At 32.4% G+C, this 16,845-nt stretch overlaps 1 protein-coding gene across 1 annotated transcript in view; it reads left to right on the top strand.

The window, feature by feature from the left end:
• SerT (Serotonin transporter) overlaps positions 1 to 16,845 on the top strand; it is a 114,324-nt gene that overhangs the window by 13,033 nt on the left and 84,446 nt on the right. The window contains exon 2 of the mRNA XM_085944181.1: positions 15,887 to 16,102. Within this exon, the coding sequence (XP_085800307.1) occupies positions 15,956 to 16,102 (147 nt within the window). The 5' untranslated portion in view covers positions 15,887 to 15,955. The remainder of the gene's footprint in view (positions 1 to 15,886; positions 16,103 to 16,845) is intronic.

Below are 16,845 nucleotides of genomic sequence, written 5' to 3' on the forward strand. Positions count from 1 at the left end.
TACCATAGGAATATTATTATTTTTTACCACGAGACCGACAAGTTCCGCGGTAAACTTAAAAACAAATATTTTTTAATAATTCAGCGCATGTATTCTATACACAAAGCTGCTATCAGGGTAATTTATCATATTTATGTATTGAGGTACTATAATTGTTACAATAAGTTAGCCGTCTAAACTATCAAAACTGTCTATCCCGCTCGAAAAGTTAAGACGATTAACTTATTGTACCTAACAGTTAACCGCCTCAATACATAATTATGATAAACTACCCTCAATAGCCGCCGATAGCCGCTAATAGCAGCCTTGTGTATAGAATATATTCGCAGAAATCGGAACGTAATATTTATTTTTTCCACGAGACGGAGCTGTGCTCCTGTACGCTTCGGTCATTTCGAGCACTGTTATAAAAGGTTTTTTTAACGTAATGGATTTGCATTTATTTTCTGGATAATATTAATAAACGTTTCTTATATGTATTCCGACCATGTCCGATCCTAATAAGTTCATAATATGGGCCTCAACAGAGTGGAGGTTTGTATTAAGAGAATTTGTTTTTACGAGAAATGGATGTCAACCACTTGCTCAACCTATTAGGTCCACAATTTGACTAATATACAAATTGAAAAACAATATGTGTACTTGCCAGACACAGGATTTTAACTTGGGACCCATAACGCTATTATATGTATGTAGGTATAAATTATATAATATTACATCTGAAAAGGAGTATATTATCGAGTTTTGTCCACGGATATAACATTATTGGTTGTTTGATAAACTTATAACGTTGTTTAAATATTGTGCGTTACAATTCGTTTACATTATGAAATCTACGTTCTAAATAACACTTCTCCCGTTTACTCCGGCCCCGGATAATAATGCTTCAATAAATAAACAAAAACGCGTAAAGACAGATTTGCGGGTACAGTTTACATACGCGTGCACAAAACCGCGCCAGTTTTATTCTGTGCAGATAAAAAAATCAATTTCTACGACGAGTTTTCTTTCAGAACATCCCTAATCGATTATTCCGATAACTTGAGCATTGATAACGTTATCGTCAACACAATTTATACGAGCGAATAACGCGTGCAAATAAAAATAAAAAACACCTCTTCTTTTACATGTCGCCCTAATACTTAATGGTGTTTCTTTTGATAGCGATCTACTTATTTATGGATAAATTGTATATGTCACCATACAATAATAATAATAATAATATATAACCGATTATTTAAAAAATAATTACAAGATAAAAAGAACTTTTTATATACAACGTTTTTAAATTTTCTGTTGAATCATATAAACTTGACTTGACTAGCTTAAGCGATCAAAAAAAAATGTATTTGATAGAAATAATACTGAAATGTCATTTTGACACTCTTATTGATTTCCATAGTAACGGACGTATATATTAATAATATAGTTGTTAGGACCCTAACAACCAATAATAGTGGATTGGATTACGGATTTCTTCCGAAATAACTTTTCATACAAAACAGAATTAACTGAAAATGAATTTAATTCTACTTAAAAAAGGCTAAAAGCAATAAAAAAATGCATTGGCATCGTGTTCTGATATATTCTAAAAGTTTCAAATGTCTAGCTAGTAGGGAAGTTAGTTAAAAGTCGATTGCAAGATTTGTACCGGACAAACAACCACCGGACAAATAAGAATACGACCAAATAAAAACGTTTTAAAATACGATGAAATTCCATCCAACGATGTCCAAAAATTACTGCAAGTTCGAATTGATAATAAAATTGCCTTGTTAGTATTACGAAGCTTTAGGTTTGTTTAGGTTAAAAGCTGTTTTATACAATTATTTATGAACCGTTATTATTTGGCGGTCATCGTAGACGCTGACTTCTCATATCGGGGTTCGAGGTTCGATATCCGACTATGGATCTTGTGATTTTTTTCAAGCCTAAGTTTTTTTAACTAGGCACTTTAATTTAAGCTCGTGGCCTGCAGTCGTAGTGTTAAAAAATTAATAATCACGTAAAATGGCACGTAAATAATACGTAAGTAAGTAACTGAAGTAGGCGCTGGAATTCATTCGGGCTTTCTAGGACAGATTCCTGGTGAGGACAAAATATATTTATGTGATTTTCTCAAAGCCTGAGTGTTTGTGATTGTTTCAATTATATTATTAAATACACTAATATAATTAATTATTGGGCCTCTACCTATTGTAATGTTAAAAAGAATAATAATACGAATAGAAAGACATCAGGAAATATTATGTTCTCAATTGCAAGAAATTCATTCGATGCCGCCAAACCATAGAATATTTTTATTGTTCTACAGTTATAAATTCATACTAAAAATATTCTTAAATCGAAGTGTTATTGGTTTGATTGGGATATCACTTAATTGGTGAAATTACATTTAGAATTATTATAGTGTTAAGTATGCAATTATATTATTATTATTGTTATCATTATTCGCCTGAATTTATCCACTGCTGGATGAAGGCCTCTCCGATATGATTCCACTTCTCACGGTCCTGTGCGTTGCGTTGCCACGTACTTCCGCAGAACTTTATCATTTCATCGATCCATCGGCCTCTAGGTCTACCTTACGGACGTATTGTACCTCTTGGATACCACTGGATGACTAAATTTGCCCTACGATTGTCCCATCTTCGAGCTATGTGTCCAGTCCATTTGAGGTTTTTAGCAAACTCTATTATATCGCAAACCTTTGTCTGTTCCCTTATCCACTCATTACTCTTTTTGTTCTTTCGTGTTATGCCCAACATGCACCTCTCCATACCACGTTGTGCTACTCTAAGTTTCTGGACCGCATATGTGATTACGGGACGGTAACACACTGGTTGAAAATTTTTTTTGAAAGGCTTTTTATATTTACTTTTAATAATGATGCTACAACCGACATAGCTATCAACTAAACAAGCAAATCTGTGGAAGTTGACATTGTACTTTCATGCTCTCTGTATATCACTGTGCATAGGGATTGCAATACCGAATGAAAATATCAATACCGGTTTTTCGGTATTTCTTATTGAATACCGGTATTTCTTAAACATTAACGGTACTTATAAATAAATATAGGTATTAAAATCTTTTAAAAATATTATTTTATAGCAAAAACCTACATACCTACATTTATTATGTTGACATTTAAAAATATGTATTGCTCATAATAGTGATTTTTTACAAATGATTTGAATATATTGATAATTTTAACGAAAGCCCTTAAAAGTTCATCAAGTGCAAATGAGTCCGGCTGCAGGAAAAGCTTCTTAAATTCAACGCTTATAGAATAATTGAACATTTTTGTCACGGATGTTTTCTATTTCGAAATAATATTATGATAATTCACCGCGACAAATACTTATATAAATATGTTTGATGAAATTTGTTTTATTATTTTTTACCTCTGTAGGATTCACTCAATATATTTGCATTTTAGCAGCACATAACTTATAATTCATTTTGAAAAATGTAAACGAGTGTGCTTTCTTAATACCGAAAATTCCGGTATTTTGGATTTTCAAAACCGGTATTTCAGTATTGATAAATACTGGAATATCGGTTTTGAAACACCGGTATTACAATCCCTAACTGTGCATATGGAGGTCAAATCTTAATACAAACACGAACGTCTACAGATAATAATAAAAAAACACCTGTTCTATACATGCCGCCCTAATATTTATTGGTTATTTCTTTTGAGCTTGGAGTAACCTATGCGAGTTTTATAACTTTTTGCAAGGTGTTACAAAATTATTTAACTATCGCGCACCCTGCTTTTTTGTCGAGAAGTTTTTCTCATAATATAGGGAGGTAAAAAATGTGTCTTCGTGTAAAAAATCAAATGATATACTCTATTTTATATTACACGCCAAATTTTGTAGATATTTTAAATTAAATAGTTAGGATATATATTTTAGAAGATCCTCTTTCAAATGGCTGCAATATTCACAGTGTTTTAATTTATTGCCAGCAATGTAGATCGGCAGGAAATTTGATCATTTTAGAGAGATATTTTACTCACCACACACCGACGTATAAGTGAAATAATTCAAATAAGTCATTCAGTAAATTCTGCAGAGAGATTTTCGGTTTGGAAAATCTGTCGGGAAACATTTTAAAATATAATTTAAATGTTAGAAAAAATGTTCATAAAACTGACTATAATATTATTAGTACCTATAGTAAGTATGTAGGTATACTATATTTTTTTTTCAATTAGAGAAGTAATATTTTAGTATATACGCAATAAGTAATATACCTACACAATTTTAAAAAGTAATATCTTTATGAACATCAAGTTTTAAAGATAATTCTATAAAACATATATAATTTTGAAAAACACTTTCTGAGAGAATATATTATTATAACCAATAGAAAAAATCTTTTTTGAAAAAAAGTAAGCCAACCCGACGGGGAATCGAACCCCGTATCTCCCAGGTTTACGCCCTATCCGTTGCATTACCACTATGCTACGAGGTGACATACTAATTGCGACTATTGGTCAATTTTAATACCTACTCATCAGTGCTCTTCCAAATCAAGCTACTTTGGCAATCGATTTATGTAGTATGATAGTATGTCAGTATGTCACTTCGTAGCATAGTGGTAATGCAACGGATAGAGCGTAAACCTGGGAGATACGGGGTTCGATTCCCCGTCGGGTTGGCTTACTTTTTTCCAAAAAAGATTTTTTCTATTGGTTATAATATATTCTCTCAGAAAGTGTTTTTCAAAATTATATAAATGTTCAATAATCAGAATGATATATTCTTAAATCTTGTGAATTATTCGTTGAATAAAAGAAACAGTTAATTATAATTCTATAGGTTATTGTCAATTACATTATTAATGGACGACGTACTCAATACAGTAGCTAGCAAGTAAATTCGCGCATTCGCATGCACAGGTAGACGTCACGCAATTTCCATTATGCGATATCACGCATCGGAAATTTATAGCAATATGACCTTTATTGTAATGGCGTTAGAGCAGTGTTTCTAATGTCAATGTTCATTTGAACGAACCCGTTCGAACATAACCATTCGGCAGACCCAACAAAAAGCATCAGGAATTTATAGCAATATCACCTTTATTGTAATGGCGTTAGAACAGATTATGCCATTCGGCAGACCCGACAATAAAGTGAGTGTCATTTTCTTTTCCATATGATTCGTCCATATTAATGTCATTGGTTATTGTCGACAGCGATCAGTTGAAACATAGCATATATAAATGCCAGTATCCACTAGTTGCCTATCCGCATAGCATTACTACGTATTTGTATCATGCTGACTTAGCAAATTAACGTTTAACTTAGATCAGTTATATTTTAAAGTATGTCCCTTAGCGCTCTAGGACATCGCCGGCTGTTTCATCACATAATAATTACAGATAATCGTAATACAATGAGCCGATGCACGGTGATAAATGTATATGTTCCGGTAGCTGTCTTCGTGTATATTATATAATATAATGTAATTTTTATTTTAATCCATATAGGTAATAATAGCCATGACAATTTTATCCTCTGATATCATTTGACATTTTTTATTATCAAACGAAACCGACGCTGATAGCTTAAAACTTATATTAATTAATTTTAAAAATATATACCATTTTTACTTCAACTTTTTTACAGGGAATGGGCTAGCCATTCAACCAACATATTGGATCCTTGCACTGGATCGTATATACATTAAAAAAAACAATATGTATTTTTTGACAAACCGTGGGTTTCGAACCGACGGCTTCGTATCTATAAAAAGAAAACCGCTCCATCAACTAGGCCCACGTGGATGTGATTACTAAGTATATAATATATTGTATTAGTTCTTTCTTCAATGATATAATTTAAGTTACTTTTTTGTCTGTTATTGACAGGATAAATCAGATGCACAATACAATTGAGTAGGTTAAAAGCAAAAGGGCTTCTATCCATGTTTGAATTGCACAATAGTCACTCTTTGAAATGTTTAAATTTCACCAAATATCTTTACTATTTTTAATTTAAGCAATGGTCAAATTAGCTCAGTACCTACATAATATGAATATAATATAATACCTTGTAATATAACTACCTAAAACCCCCTTAAAATTGTTTCAATATTTTTATGCGAATATCTTAATTTGTAAGCCTTTTTCCATTTAACATACTCAATTCTGTATTGTGGCTGACACGTCATAACGAGTGAGCGACAAAGCTACTCGTACTTTTACATTTAAGCACTACGTTCCCAATTAATACAATTTTTCTCTCCATATTACGTACGTCTGCTGCGGCCTACGTCAGTCCCGTGCTTATATTTAAGTGCAGATCAGTGCTCGAAATGGAAAGTTACGAACCGGAGCGTTCAATAATTTTACGAAAGTATGAACATTGTCATCTAATTGTATATGTATTTAAGTGCGTTCGATTTTTTTATTAAGTATATGACATATCTAGCTCTGACGGTCAATTTAATATTTCCACGAGACGGATCGATAATTTTGGGGATTTTATGAACCAGAACGGCGCTCCGGTGCGATCCGATCCATTTCGAGCCCTGGTCTAGATGGATTGAGCGATTGGTTAACAACCATTTCTCTGTCAATAAATCTCTTCGGAAGACAGCCAAAATCAATATGGGACCATACAGGACTATACAGTCAATAATACTGACTTTACAATATTTATTTATTTAAGAAAACAAAACATTGTGGACATTACAAATCAAAATTCAGGACCTTCACAAGATCAGATTTACATTATAACAAATATTGCTCTCACAAGAGAGAAGATAAAGATTAATAATACTAGGTACTAATAAAACATTAACAATTTTATACAATAAAATTAAGTTTCAAAAACAAAATGCAAAGTACATCATTGAAAATGTATATGTCATTAGGGAGCGTATTTACTAATCTTGCACCCCTCGCTGATGGTGCCTGATAGGCTTGACTCGGGGTTCTGACCCAGAGTAGGTCATGGCTGCAACCACGTAGGTAATTGACAGGCGCATATAAATTAAAATTCTTAGGACGCCAGGATTAGAAACCATCCCTCGTGATAGCGTAAAATGTTTAAAAGTGACCTACGAGATTCAAGAGAGTAAAAAGTGAACATGCCTTGTAGAAAGGCAGTCGGAAAGCACCTATTCGTTTGACGAATTATTAAAAGGAAGATAGTTATGTGTCTTAAAATAAAGATATCGAAGAAATTTCTTTTGGTCGCGCTCTAATATGTTAGCTTATTAGCTTGGAGGAAACTTCATAAAGACTCCAGATAATAGACCCATATTCAAGAATACTACGCACAGAGTGTACGTATGACGTATAATATATATAATAAAGTAAACAAAGCATACATATGAAGGTGACATGCGAAATCAGAAATAACTCAAACGAACTATTTATACTAGTCAAAATAATATGGTTGCTCCAAAAATTCTGAATCTTATGAGGTAAAAAAAAACGCCATTGTGACGTATAGGTAATCATTACGCTATTAAAGCGTCGCGAAATTTTGAATATTTACCCTGCAAAGTCCAAAAATACATTACCGAATAACGGTCACGTTTTAGTACATTAAAAAGCTATTTCGGTGAAATCAATCTTCCATAATTGAATATACACGTGCAACTCTGGAAATCTAGAATATTAATTTGTATTTTATCAATTGATATTACATGATATAACGGTGTCTAATAATTAATGATTGATTCTCGTTTATTAATTGATAAATTGACATCGGTAATGGACGTTAATATAATTAACGACAAACCGTTCTATAATTTATTAGTAAAATATACAAATTATATAAAAAAAACTTATATGAAATGTAATAATAAATCATTTCCAACGTTTTTATTAGGTCGTATTATTATTTGTCCGGTACAAATCTTGCAATCAATTTTTAACTAACTTTCCGACTAGCTAGACATTTGAAACTTTTAGAATATATCAGAACACGATGCCAATACATTTTTATTTAACTTTTAGCCATTTTAACTAGAATTAAATTCATTTTCAGTTAATTCTGTTTTGTATGAAAAGTTATTTCGGAAGAAATCCGTAATCCAATCCACTATTATTGGTTGCTATGGTCCTAACAACGAAATTATTAATATATACGTGCGTTACTATGGAAATCAATTTGAGTGTCAAAATGACATTTCAGTATTATTTCTATCAAACACATTTTTTTTGATCGTTTAAGCTAGTCAAGTCAAGTTTATATGATTCAACAGGAAATTTAAAAACATTGTGTATAAAAAATTCTTTTTATCTTGTAATTATTTAAATTCAAATTGATTTAAACATACACAATTTTGAAAAAACTTCTGAAGAAATATATTATAACCAATAGAGACAATCTTTTTGAAAAAAGTAAGACATCCCGCAGGAATCGAACCTGTATCTCTCGGGTACACACATAGACCACACACACACACACACACATAGACCACTATGCTAAATGAGTCATAATTAATTGCGATAAATTTTAACTAATGGCTTTTAATACTCTCTGAAGTGCTTTACCTACTTTGATTTAAAATACAAAAGCCAATCGCTAATAATAGCTCAATATTAACTTTATATATTTAAGACGTCCACAACGTGACATTTAAAACAAAGAAATAATATTAAAACAGTATAAAAAATAAAGAAATAGATGCAATATTAAGTTATCGAACAGTAAAAAGAATAAATATAAAAAAAGTATAAAGTAGATACATGGAAGTACACCGAATGAGCTATGTAGATACTAATTTAAGAGATTATAAAACAACGCCCACATATAATACTCATCCTCACGTAGGTGGAATAAGTCAACATCCGAAACGATTTGGTTGAACAGAGTTATTATCATGAACAACTATCATATATGATTCACCAATAACCATTTCATCGTTTCATTAAGATTCATGGTAAATTGACTGCTAAAAATCTGTGTCAAAGGAATTAAATAATATTAAATTTCACAAATTTAAATTTTTAGTCGATAATATATATTTCGGTTGTTATTAAACTATATTTGTGAATTTGAATATTAAGAGTATACATAGACAATACTCCCACGATGGCCGCGCGGCTTAAGCGTCGGACTATAGCGTCGTGGGTCCCAGGTTCGAATCCTGGGTCTGGCAAGTACACATATTATTTTTCAATTTGTGTATGAGTCAGAGTATGGACCAAATAGGTTGAGCAAGTGGCTGACATAAATTTCTCGTAAAATATATAGGCCCATATGGTCCTATTAAGATCGGATATGGTCGAAAGAAAGAAGAAGGAAAATAATATAGACAATATTAGACTACAACGATGGCCGAGCGGTAACGTATCGGTTCGAATACCGGATCTGGAACATTCAAATGATTCTTCAATGTGCACTTGAACCTGGAGTATGAACCTGGCAGGCTGAGAAATTGGCCAACATCCATTTCTTTTAAAAATAAAAATCTGTTAATAAACCTCCACTCTGTGGAGGTCCATATTATCCTCTTAGAATCGAATATAATAAACCTATAGAAAAACTCTTCAATGGTATAAATATTTTTTATGTGATCGTGTAATCTTGATTTTTAGAATTAGAAAATACAGGGCGTCACAATGACATAAATATTTAATACAAGGTTTACATATTATTCAGGGTGACCTCCGGAAGATACTAAAAAAATCTTAATTTTCGACATTTATATAGCACGTGAGCTTTGAAGAAAGAAAGGGAATAATATATAGGTACGTGTGTAATTAATTTTAAAGTACATACTTCTCCTTCTTCCCCTACAGGACCCCTCTCGTTGTTTGCGTGAGTGTATAATATGTGTGCCTTCTACCAAAGCATGCAATGGACTGAGTCATGACTGAGTTGAACGGGACGCTAAACTTATTATACCAAAGTAGCTAAAGTTCTAACAGGTTGAAAATTTCATAATAAATTGAATCTTTTCATATTGGCAATACAGCAGAATAATTTCTCTACCGTAGATAAATTTAGGTTTTATTTATAGTAGGTACTATATAATAGTACCTAACATAGTTACCTGTCTATGTGGTTTTAATTTATTTGTTTTTTCCCCTGGTGAACATTATTTTTCACTGTATAAACCTAACATATGAATGGTAAATGCATTATGGTTGTATATATGAATATAAAAATGGCACAGGCGTTTCACAAAATCAATTGTTTTAAATTGGAGCTCAATTTACATAATTCCAATGCTAATATTGCTTCAAGACTTATCTGATTCTGTATGTAAGCAGACTTTTGACTCCGAGTGGAAAACTTTGAGCTTTTCACAATAATACAATGCCCAACATTTTTCTGTCTCAATTGTACTTTCTTTGTTGTTTGATAACGTTCAAATTTCTACTACAAGATAAATGATAAATCTTGTATATTCCAGTGTGTCGTAAACAGAGGCTTTCAAATACAGCATGGGTCAGAGGCTAGAAAACTCGTCTCTTGTCCGATGGATTGCTGATACATAAATACTTGAAATCCTACGATTGGTTCAAATTTACACGATTTTTTTAATAATCTCTATTAATTATTTTATTGAGCATATCAACGAAATGGTTTAGGAAATTGCCAATAACGAATTCTAGTAAAAGTCTGCTAAGATATTGGTACAGGAAGAAATTCTGGGTTAAATCATTTTATATATTATAATTATTCTGTTGTATTATTGGCGATTAAAGTTTAAGAGTAAACATATAATACTGTAATACTATATCGTAGATATCTTATTTTGGCAGCACATAACTGACCAATACGTTGCGAAACCAGTCACCATATATACCAAGATTCTGTAGTCAGTTTTGGTTTATGACTAAATGACGGTCAGGCCATTAAACACAAAAATACAAGATATCTATACGTTGTGTCAGGGTTCGAAATGGAGCGGGACGCACCGGAGCGCCGTTCCTGTTCATGAAATCGGTAAAATTATCGGTCTATCTCGCTGATCCGTCTGATCTAGATAGGTCATATAATAGAAAATCTAACGCACTTATTTTTAATGAAATACACATAAAATTTGATACATAGTAATATATAATAATAAAATAATATATAAAAAGCCTTTTTATTTCTTACAAACAAAAGTAAATGACAGTTAAATGATTATATCTAATGAATATATATATATAACCTATGAATATATTTATTAAGTATATATCTATCTATGGTTGTATTATCTACTTATTATCTAGTTTATGTAATATTAATTAATATATTTTTTTTTATATATATTTTTTGTATAATACATATATATATTAAGATTTTTTATTTTTGTATATAATACTATTAGATAATGTTTATAAATTGAACAATGGTATTTAATTAATTTGTTTGGTTTATAAGAACTCCTCTTTGGGTGAAGGCCTCCTCCAAAGTGTTAATCGCTGGCCTCTCTGGTTTCTTTCTTCTGATACATAGTAATATAACTATGTAAGTAAATTTTAAGATCTTCAGAAAACTGTCGACCGCTCCGGTTCGTAAACTTTTCCATTTTGAGCGCTGCGTTGTGTATAAAAAAAACTGCTTAATTTTTATACACGTACATTTACACATATTCATAGTTATATGCATCGTGCACTAGGCTTAGTTGGGGGTTATAATTCGACACGATAGTGTATAATATTAGCGTTTCCTAACCATTTTGTGAAAATGGAAAAATTATTTCTCGAACCGTTAACAAATAAATAAAAACTATTATTTATTTTGTTTATTAGTTTTTAAATCATATATTATAACAGATATAACGGTCTGATTATGAATACAAAAAAAATATAGCAATACAATAATTTTATTCTATTCATTGAAATATCAGAAACCGATCAGTAAATAAATTATTATATATCTTCAGGAATTCTAAGAATACTACGCCTTTGATACAATCGTTACCTTGGTAGAATAGTAAAGTTGATAACCATGGCTTCAGTCAACTTCAGTGCTATTTTAGAGAGGCAAAGCCCAGCATTAGGTTGGTATGTTTCGTTTTAATTACTGGCTTGGCCGTAAAACTCTGATCACATTAACAGGTAGTTGAAAACGCGGACGATAGTTTAATAGCTTTGTATCTTAGAGAATGTTATTTGTCTTCATTTAAAAATGGCAGAAAACTATTTTTGACTGGTAGGAAATATCTGCGGACCGGCAGTTGGGAAAGACTAGTATGAAGGTATATAAATGGTGTATCTTGTATCAAACCCAATCAACAATCAAAGTTATAATAATTATCGAACAAACGAATTTCATCATATATTGAACATACATAACTTGAAACACCTCAGATATATACCCACTAGAAAAAATTTGAAAAAAATACGATTTGAATATTCCTTGATTTAAAATACAAAATTGGATAGTCAATAATAACGCTATTTGATAAGAATTTCATGTAAGCCCTACTAGTTTAAATTATTGTAATTAAGTGGGAGGCTTGTAACTTAATTGGTTAAAGCATATTGGCGCGATACCAGTGGATATACGGGTTCAAATCCCGTCAGGTGTCGATTTTTTTTCAAATGTGTCTTTTCTAGTGGGTATATAATATCTGAGGTGTTTTCATGTTATTGTTTTCATGTTGTGTTTGTATGTTCAATATATGGAATTTTACATTTTCAAATCTAATGAATTATTCCTTGAATAAAAGAAATTGTTTATTACAACGTTTTTATTAGCTTGTATTCTTGTCTGTCCGGTGGTTGTTTGTCCAGTACAAATCTTGCAATCGATTTTTAACTTACTTCCCGACTAGATAGACATTCGAAACTTTTAGAATATGCCAGAACACGATACCAATGCATTCTTTTAATACTTTTAGTCATCTTAAAGCAGAATTGAATTCATTTTCAGTTAATTCTGTTTTGTATGGAAAATTATTTCAGAAAAAATCTGTGGTCCTAGCAACTAAATTATTAATATATACGTGCGTTACTATGGAAATCAAAATGAAATGTCAAAGTGACATTTCAGTATTCTATATTTGTTTGTTTGTTTTTTATGTACTTCATATCAAGTAGAAGTTTGAACATATTAAGCATAATAATTCAACAGAAAATTTAAAAACGTTGTATATAAAAAGTTCTTTTTATCTTGTAATTATTTTTATCATGCTACTGAAAATCTAATCTAGGGTTACGCCGGGTTGCATGCAGCCCATGGGCCGTAAGTTGTTTACCACTATAAATATTGTTCTACATACTCTCACTTACTATGTGTATTTTAAAATGAGGATTTCATTTTAATCACAAACACTTACTGTTAAATTAACACTCATACTCATTTTCTACCCCTATTACATTCAATAAAAATTAAATAGTACCTACCAAATCAATATCGGGGTAATTTCACATATTATTAATTAGGATATCCAAAGAATTAGGTTTATATTGTTTAATATTACTATTATTAATATAGTAAGCCGATAGAGATTATGACGTTATATTTGACAAGCTTACTGATATCATAATATTATATGCTTTAAATTTGGCAATAGCGTTAACCAAATAAACGCAAGAGTAAATCTTGATAGGATTGGGTTACTAGAAATCGCGTGCAATATGGCTGTTATCATTATGAATCTTCGACTTCTCTTCAAATCACGCCATGTCGGATTGCCACTATATATTTTGAAATGGTTCTGAAGATTTTGTTTTATATTCATGTAAATATTGATTAACTTTATTAATACTATCGACCGAAGGTACTTGATGGAAGTATTAAGCGAGTTTAAATGTATAGTTTTTTTAAAAACAATGTTATAAAAGTAGGTACCATGTAAGAGTATTATTAAAGACTAATATCTCATTAGTTAACTCCATTAATTATTTTTCTTAGAATTGACGATTTACACCTCTTGACTGTAGTATTTTTATTGTTTATAAAGAATAATGATTTATTATTAGGTTTTTGACAATTTATTATAATAATATTATGCTATCGAGTGTATTGTTATTAATAAGATAGGGTTTTTACTACTAGGTAGATAGGTAGGACTATATAGGTAATGGAGTAACTATAATGGAGGAGATAGGTAGGTAATGGAGTTTTTACCTACTTTATTGTTTTTCAATTTATTTTCAATTTCAATTTATTTATTTCTTTTACATATTGTGGACATTACAAATTATAAGTTTAAGACGTTCACAACATGACATTTAGAAACAAAGAAATGTTATTAAAACAGTTTTATGTACAGTATAAATGTGTAAATACAAAAAATATTAAGTATATAGGTACAAGGAAGTACACCGGATGAGTTAAGCAGACCCTATTTTAAGAATTTAAAAAACAACGTCCACCTAAATTCACCCTCACGTAAGTGGAATATATCAATATCCGAAGCGATTTCATTAAACATGGTTGATTTACTATATAAGGTAGAGTTAAGAGTGTTCGTTGTCAGTGTGTGTTTACCTCTGGTGAGTGTACACGGCGCCTGAAGATGCCGAAAGGCGAAACCCGGGTCGCAAAAAACGACTTAAATGGAATAGTACAGAGCTTGAATCCACTAGAATTTATATTTATTTATTTAAATATAGTGAACTTAGATCACAAATTACAAATTCAAGACGTTCACCACATGATATGAAATACAAAGAATTATAAGCAATAAATTAGTAAAAGAGTACATACAAACATTATAAAATACGTCGAATGAGTGAAGTAGACACTATTTTAAGAATTTTTAAAATAACGTCTACCTATCCTCATCCTCATGTAGGTGGAATATAAATCAACATACGAAGCGATTTGGTTGAACAGAGTTATTGCCCTCGCAATTGTGCATCACCAGTGGCAAGTTAGTTCTGTACCTTGGAAGAACAAACAACTTGTGCTTCCGATTTCTAAGATAGCTATCAGGGACACACAAGTCAATACTACTATTATACCGAATAAGTGAGTAAAAATACGTGGCCAAATATAGATACCTTCTAGCGTTTAGGCTTTAGGTTTCTCAGCCTTTTTATACCTGCAGACCACTGAAAATAGGAGGAACGTTTTGCAGACCGCTAACCCAGAAATAAAAAAAATATATTATGTAATAACGTCTGATAGCGATTGACTTTGTCACGTAAAACCAATAATCTGTTTTAAGACCAAAAAGGCAATGCACAAACACTTACAGTTGCATGGGTCTTAGAAATTTTATTGGACTTTTTAGCATAGGCATTTGGACGCCAAAAATTCGCGGACCGCCAGAAATATTCTGCGGACCACCGATTGAGAAACACTGGTATAGACTACAATAAATATGCTATGGAGTGCTTTCGGACGTCTGAATAGTATCTTCAAGAGTGACCTACCATTGTGTCTTAAGCGTAGGGTGTTCGACCAATGTGTTCTACCCGTGCTCATGTATGGCTGCGAAACGTGGACCCTCAACACGAGAGATGTCCAAAGGCTAAGAGTCACACAGCGAGGCATGGAGAGGTGCATGTTGGGCATCACGCGAAAGGACCGTAAGAGAAACGAATGGGCTAGGAAGCAGACAGGAATACGCCATGTAATAGACGTTGCCAAACAGCTGAAATGGAGATGGGCGGGGCACATTGCTCGCCGAAAGGACGGCCGCTGGAAAAATGCCGTCATCCAGTGGTACCCAAGGGGCACAAAACGGCCACAGGGTCGCCCTAAAAGCCACTGGATTGACAAACTGGTAAAGTTCGGCGGAAATACGTGGCAGCGAACGACACAGGATCGAGAGAGTTAGAAGAAGCTTGGGGAGGCCTTAATCCAGCAGTGGATTGACCCCGGCTGACGATGATGATGAAATATGCTAAAGTAGTAGGTACATGTACTGTTAAGACCTGGCATGCATCTTGTTTTGCTTTCGTTTATAGTTTATCTCAATTTACTAATAAGAAAAATTATTTGTATGACTTCCAGGTATGTTCGGAGACTGCGTCAGGCAACGGGGACGCAGCTCCGGGCAGCTCCTCCGCCAGCGGCCTTGACATGGCGGGGGTGGGGGAGGGAGCCGACGCGGGAGGGGGGTACCAGGAGATCCCCGGCAGCACTGGTGACGCCGTGTCCGAAGGTGGGGGGGTCCCGGCAGGAAACGATCTTCCTGATGCCACGAAACTGCTCAAGGACAAAGAGCCGGTAAGAATGCTTTTTAATTAAAATATAGTTGTTAAGTAGGTAGGTATATTATATTTTATTCCAAATTGTGTATGTTCAATAAAGAATGTTGCATTGTTAAGTGAAAAAATCTAATATAAAAATATTCCCATCGTCCCAATGAGATTAAACTGAAATTCGTATGTTAGCTGTACAATCGTGTAACATACAAAATAACATTCTATAAAACGGAACCTTTCACATTCTATAATATGATGCTTTCCACATTATGTAAAATGGAACATTCATAGAAAAAAAACCGAAGTGATTTGAACCCACATTAATAATAATCCGTCAGCATTACTGATACAATTAAAAAATCAAAAATTATTAGCAAGTGCAGATACGTCAAAATAAAAATATGGAAGAATCGGGACGCATCCGAGAAATCAAAATTAATATTTTCATACTTGATTAAAAATAAAATAAAATAATTTAATACCGTTGACTGACTTTGAACCATGAAATCCATCTTTATAAAGTACTAATATTAATTGTCATGTATGGCTGTAAAATCTGATGCATCACAAAAAATATGGAGAGAGAAAAAGCTTAGCTCATTTAAGCAGATCGCGCTGCATAGTATCTTTGTACCCATCAAGAATACAGTTGGGGTGCACTCGAGGGGTGGAAGTAGGCTGTTGAGGTTCAAAATAAATAGTCTACCGTAAACTTTGTCTGTCAGACTTATTTATTTTCAATACACTAAGAATACAATTTGCAGA

Source organism: Rhyacophila brunnea, unplaced genomic scaffold (assembly GCF_057557595.1).
Source record: "Rhyacophila brunnea isolate RB1 unplaced genomic scaffold, BYU_Rbru_1.0 scaffold_17, whole genome shotgun sequence".
Taxonomy (NCBI): Eukaryota; Metazoa; Arthropoda; class Insecta; order Trichoptera; family Rhyacophilidae; genus Rhyacophila; species Rhyacophila brunnea.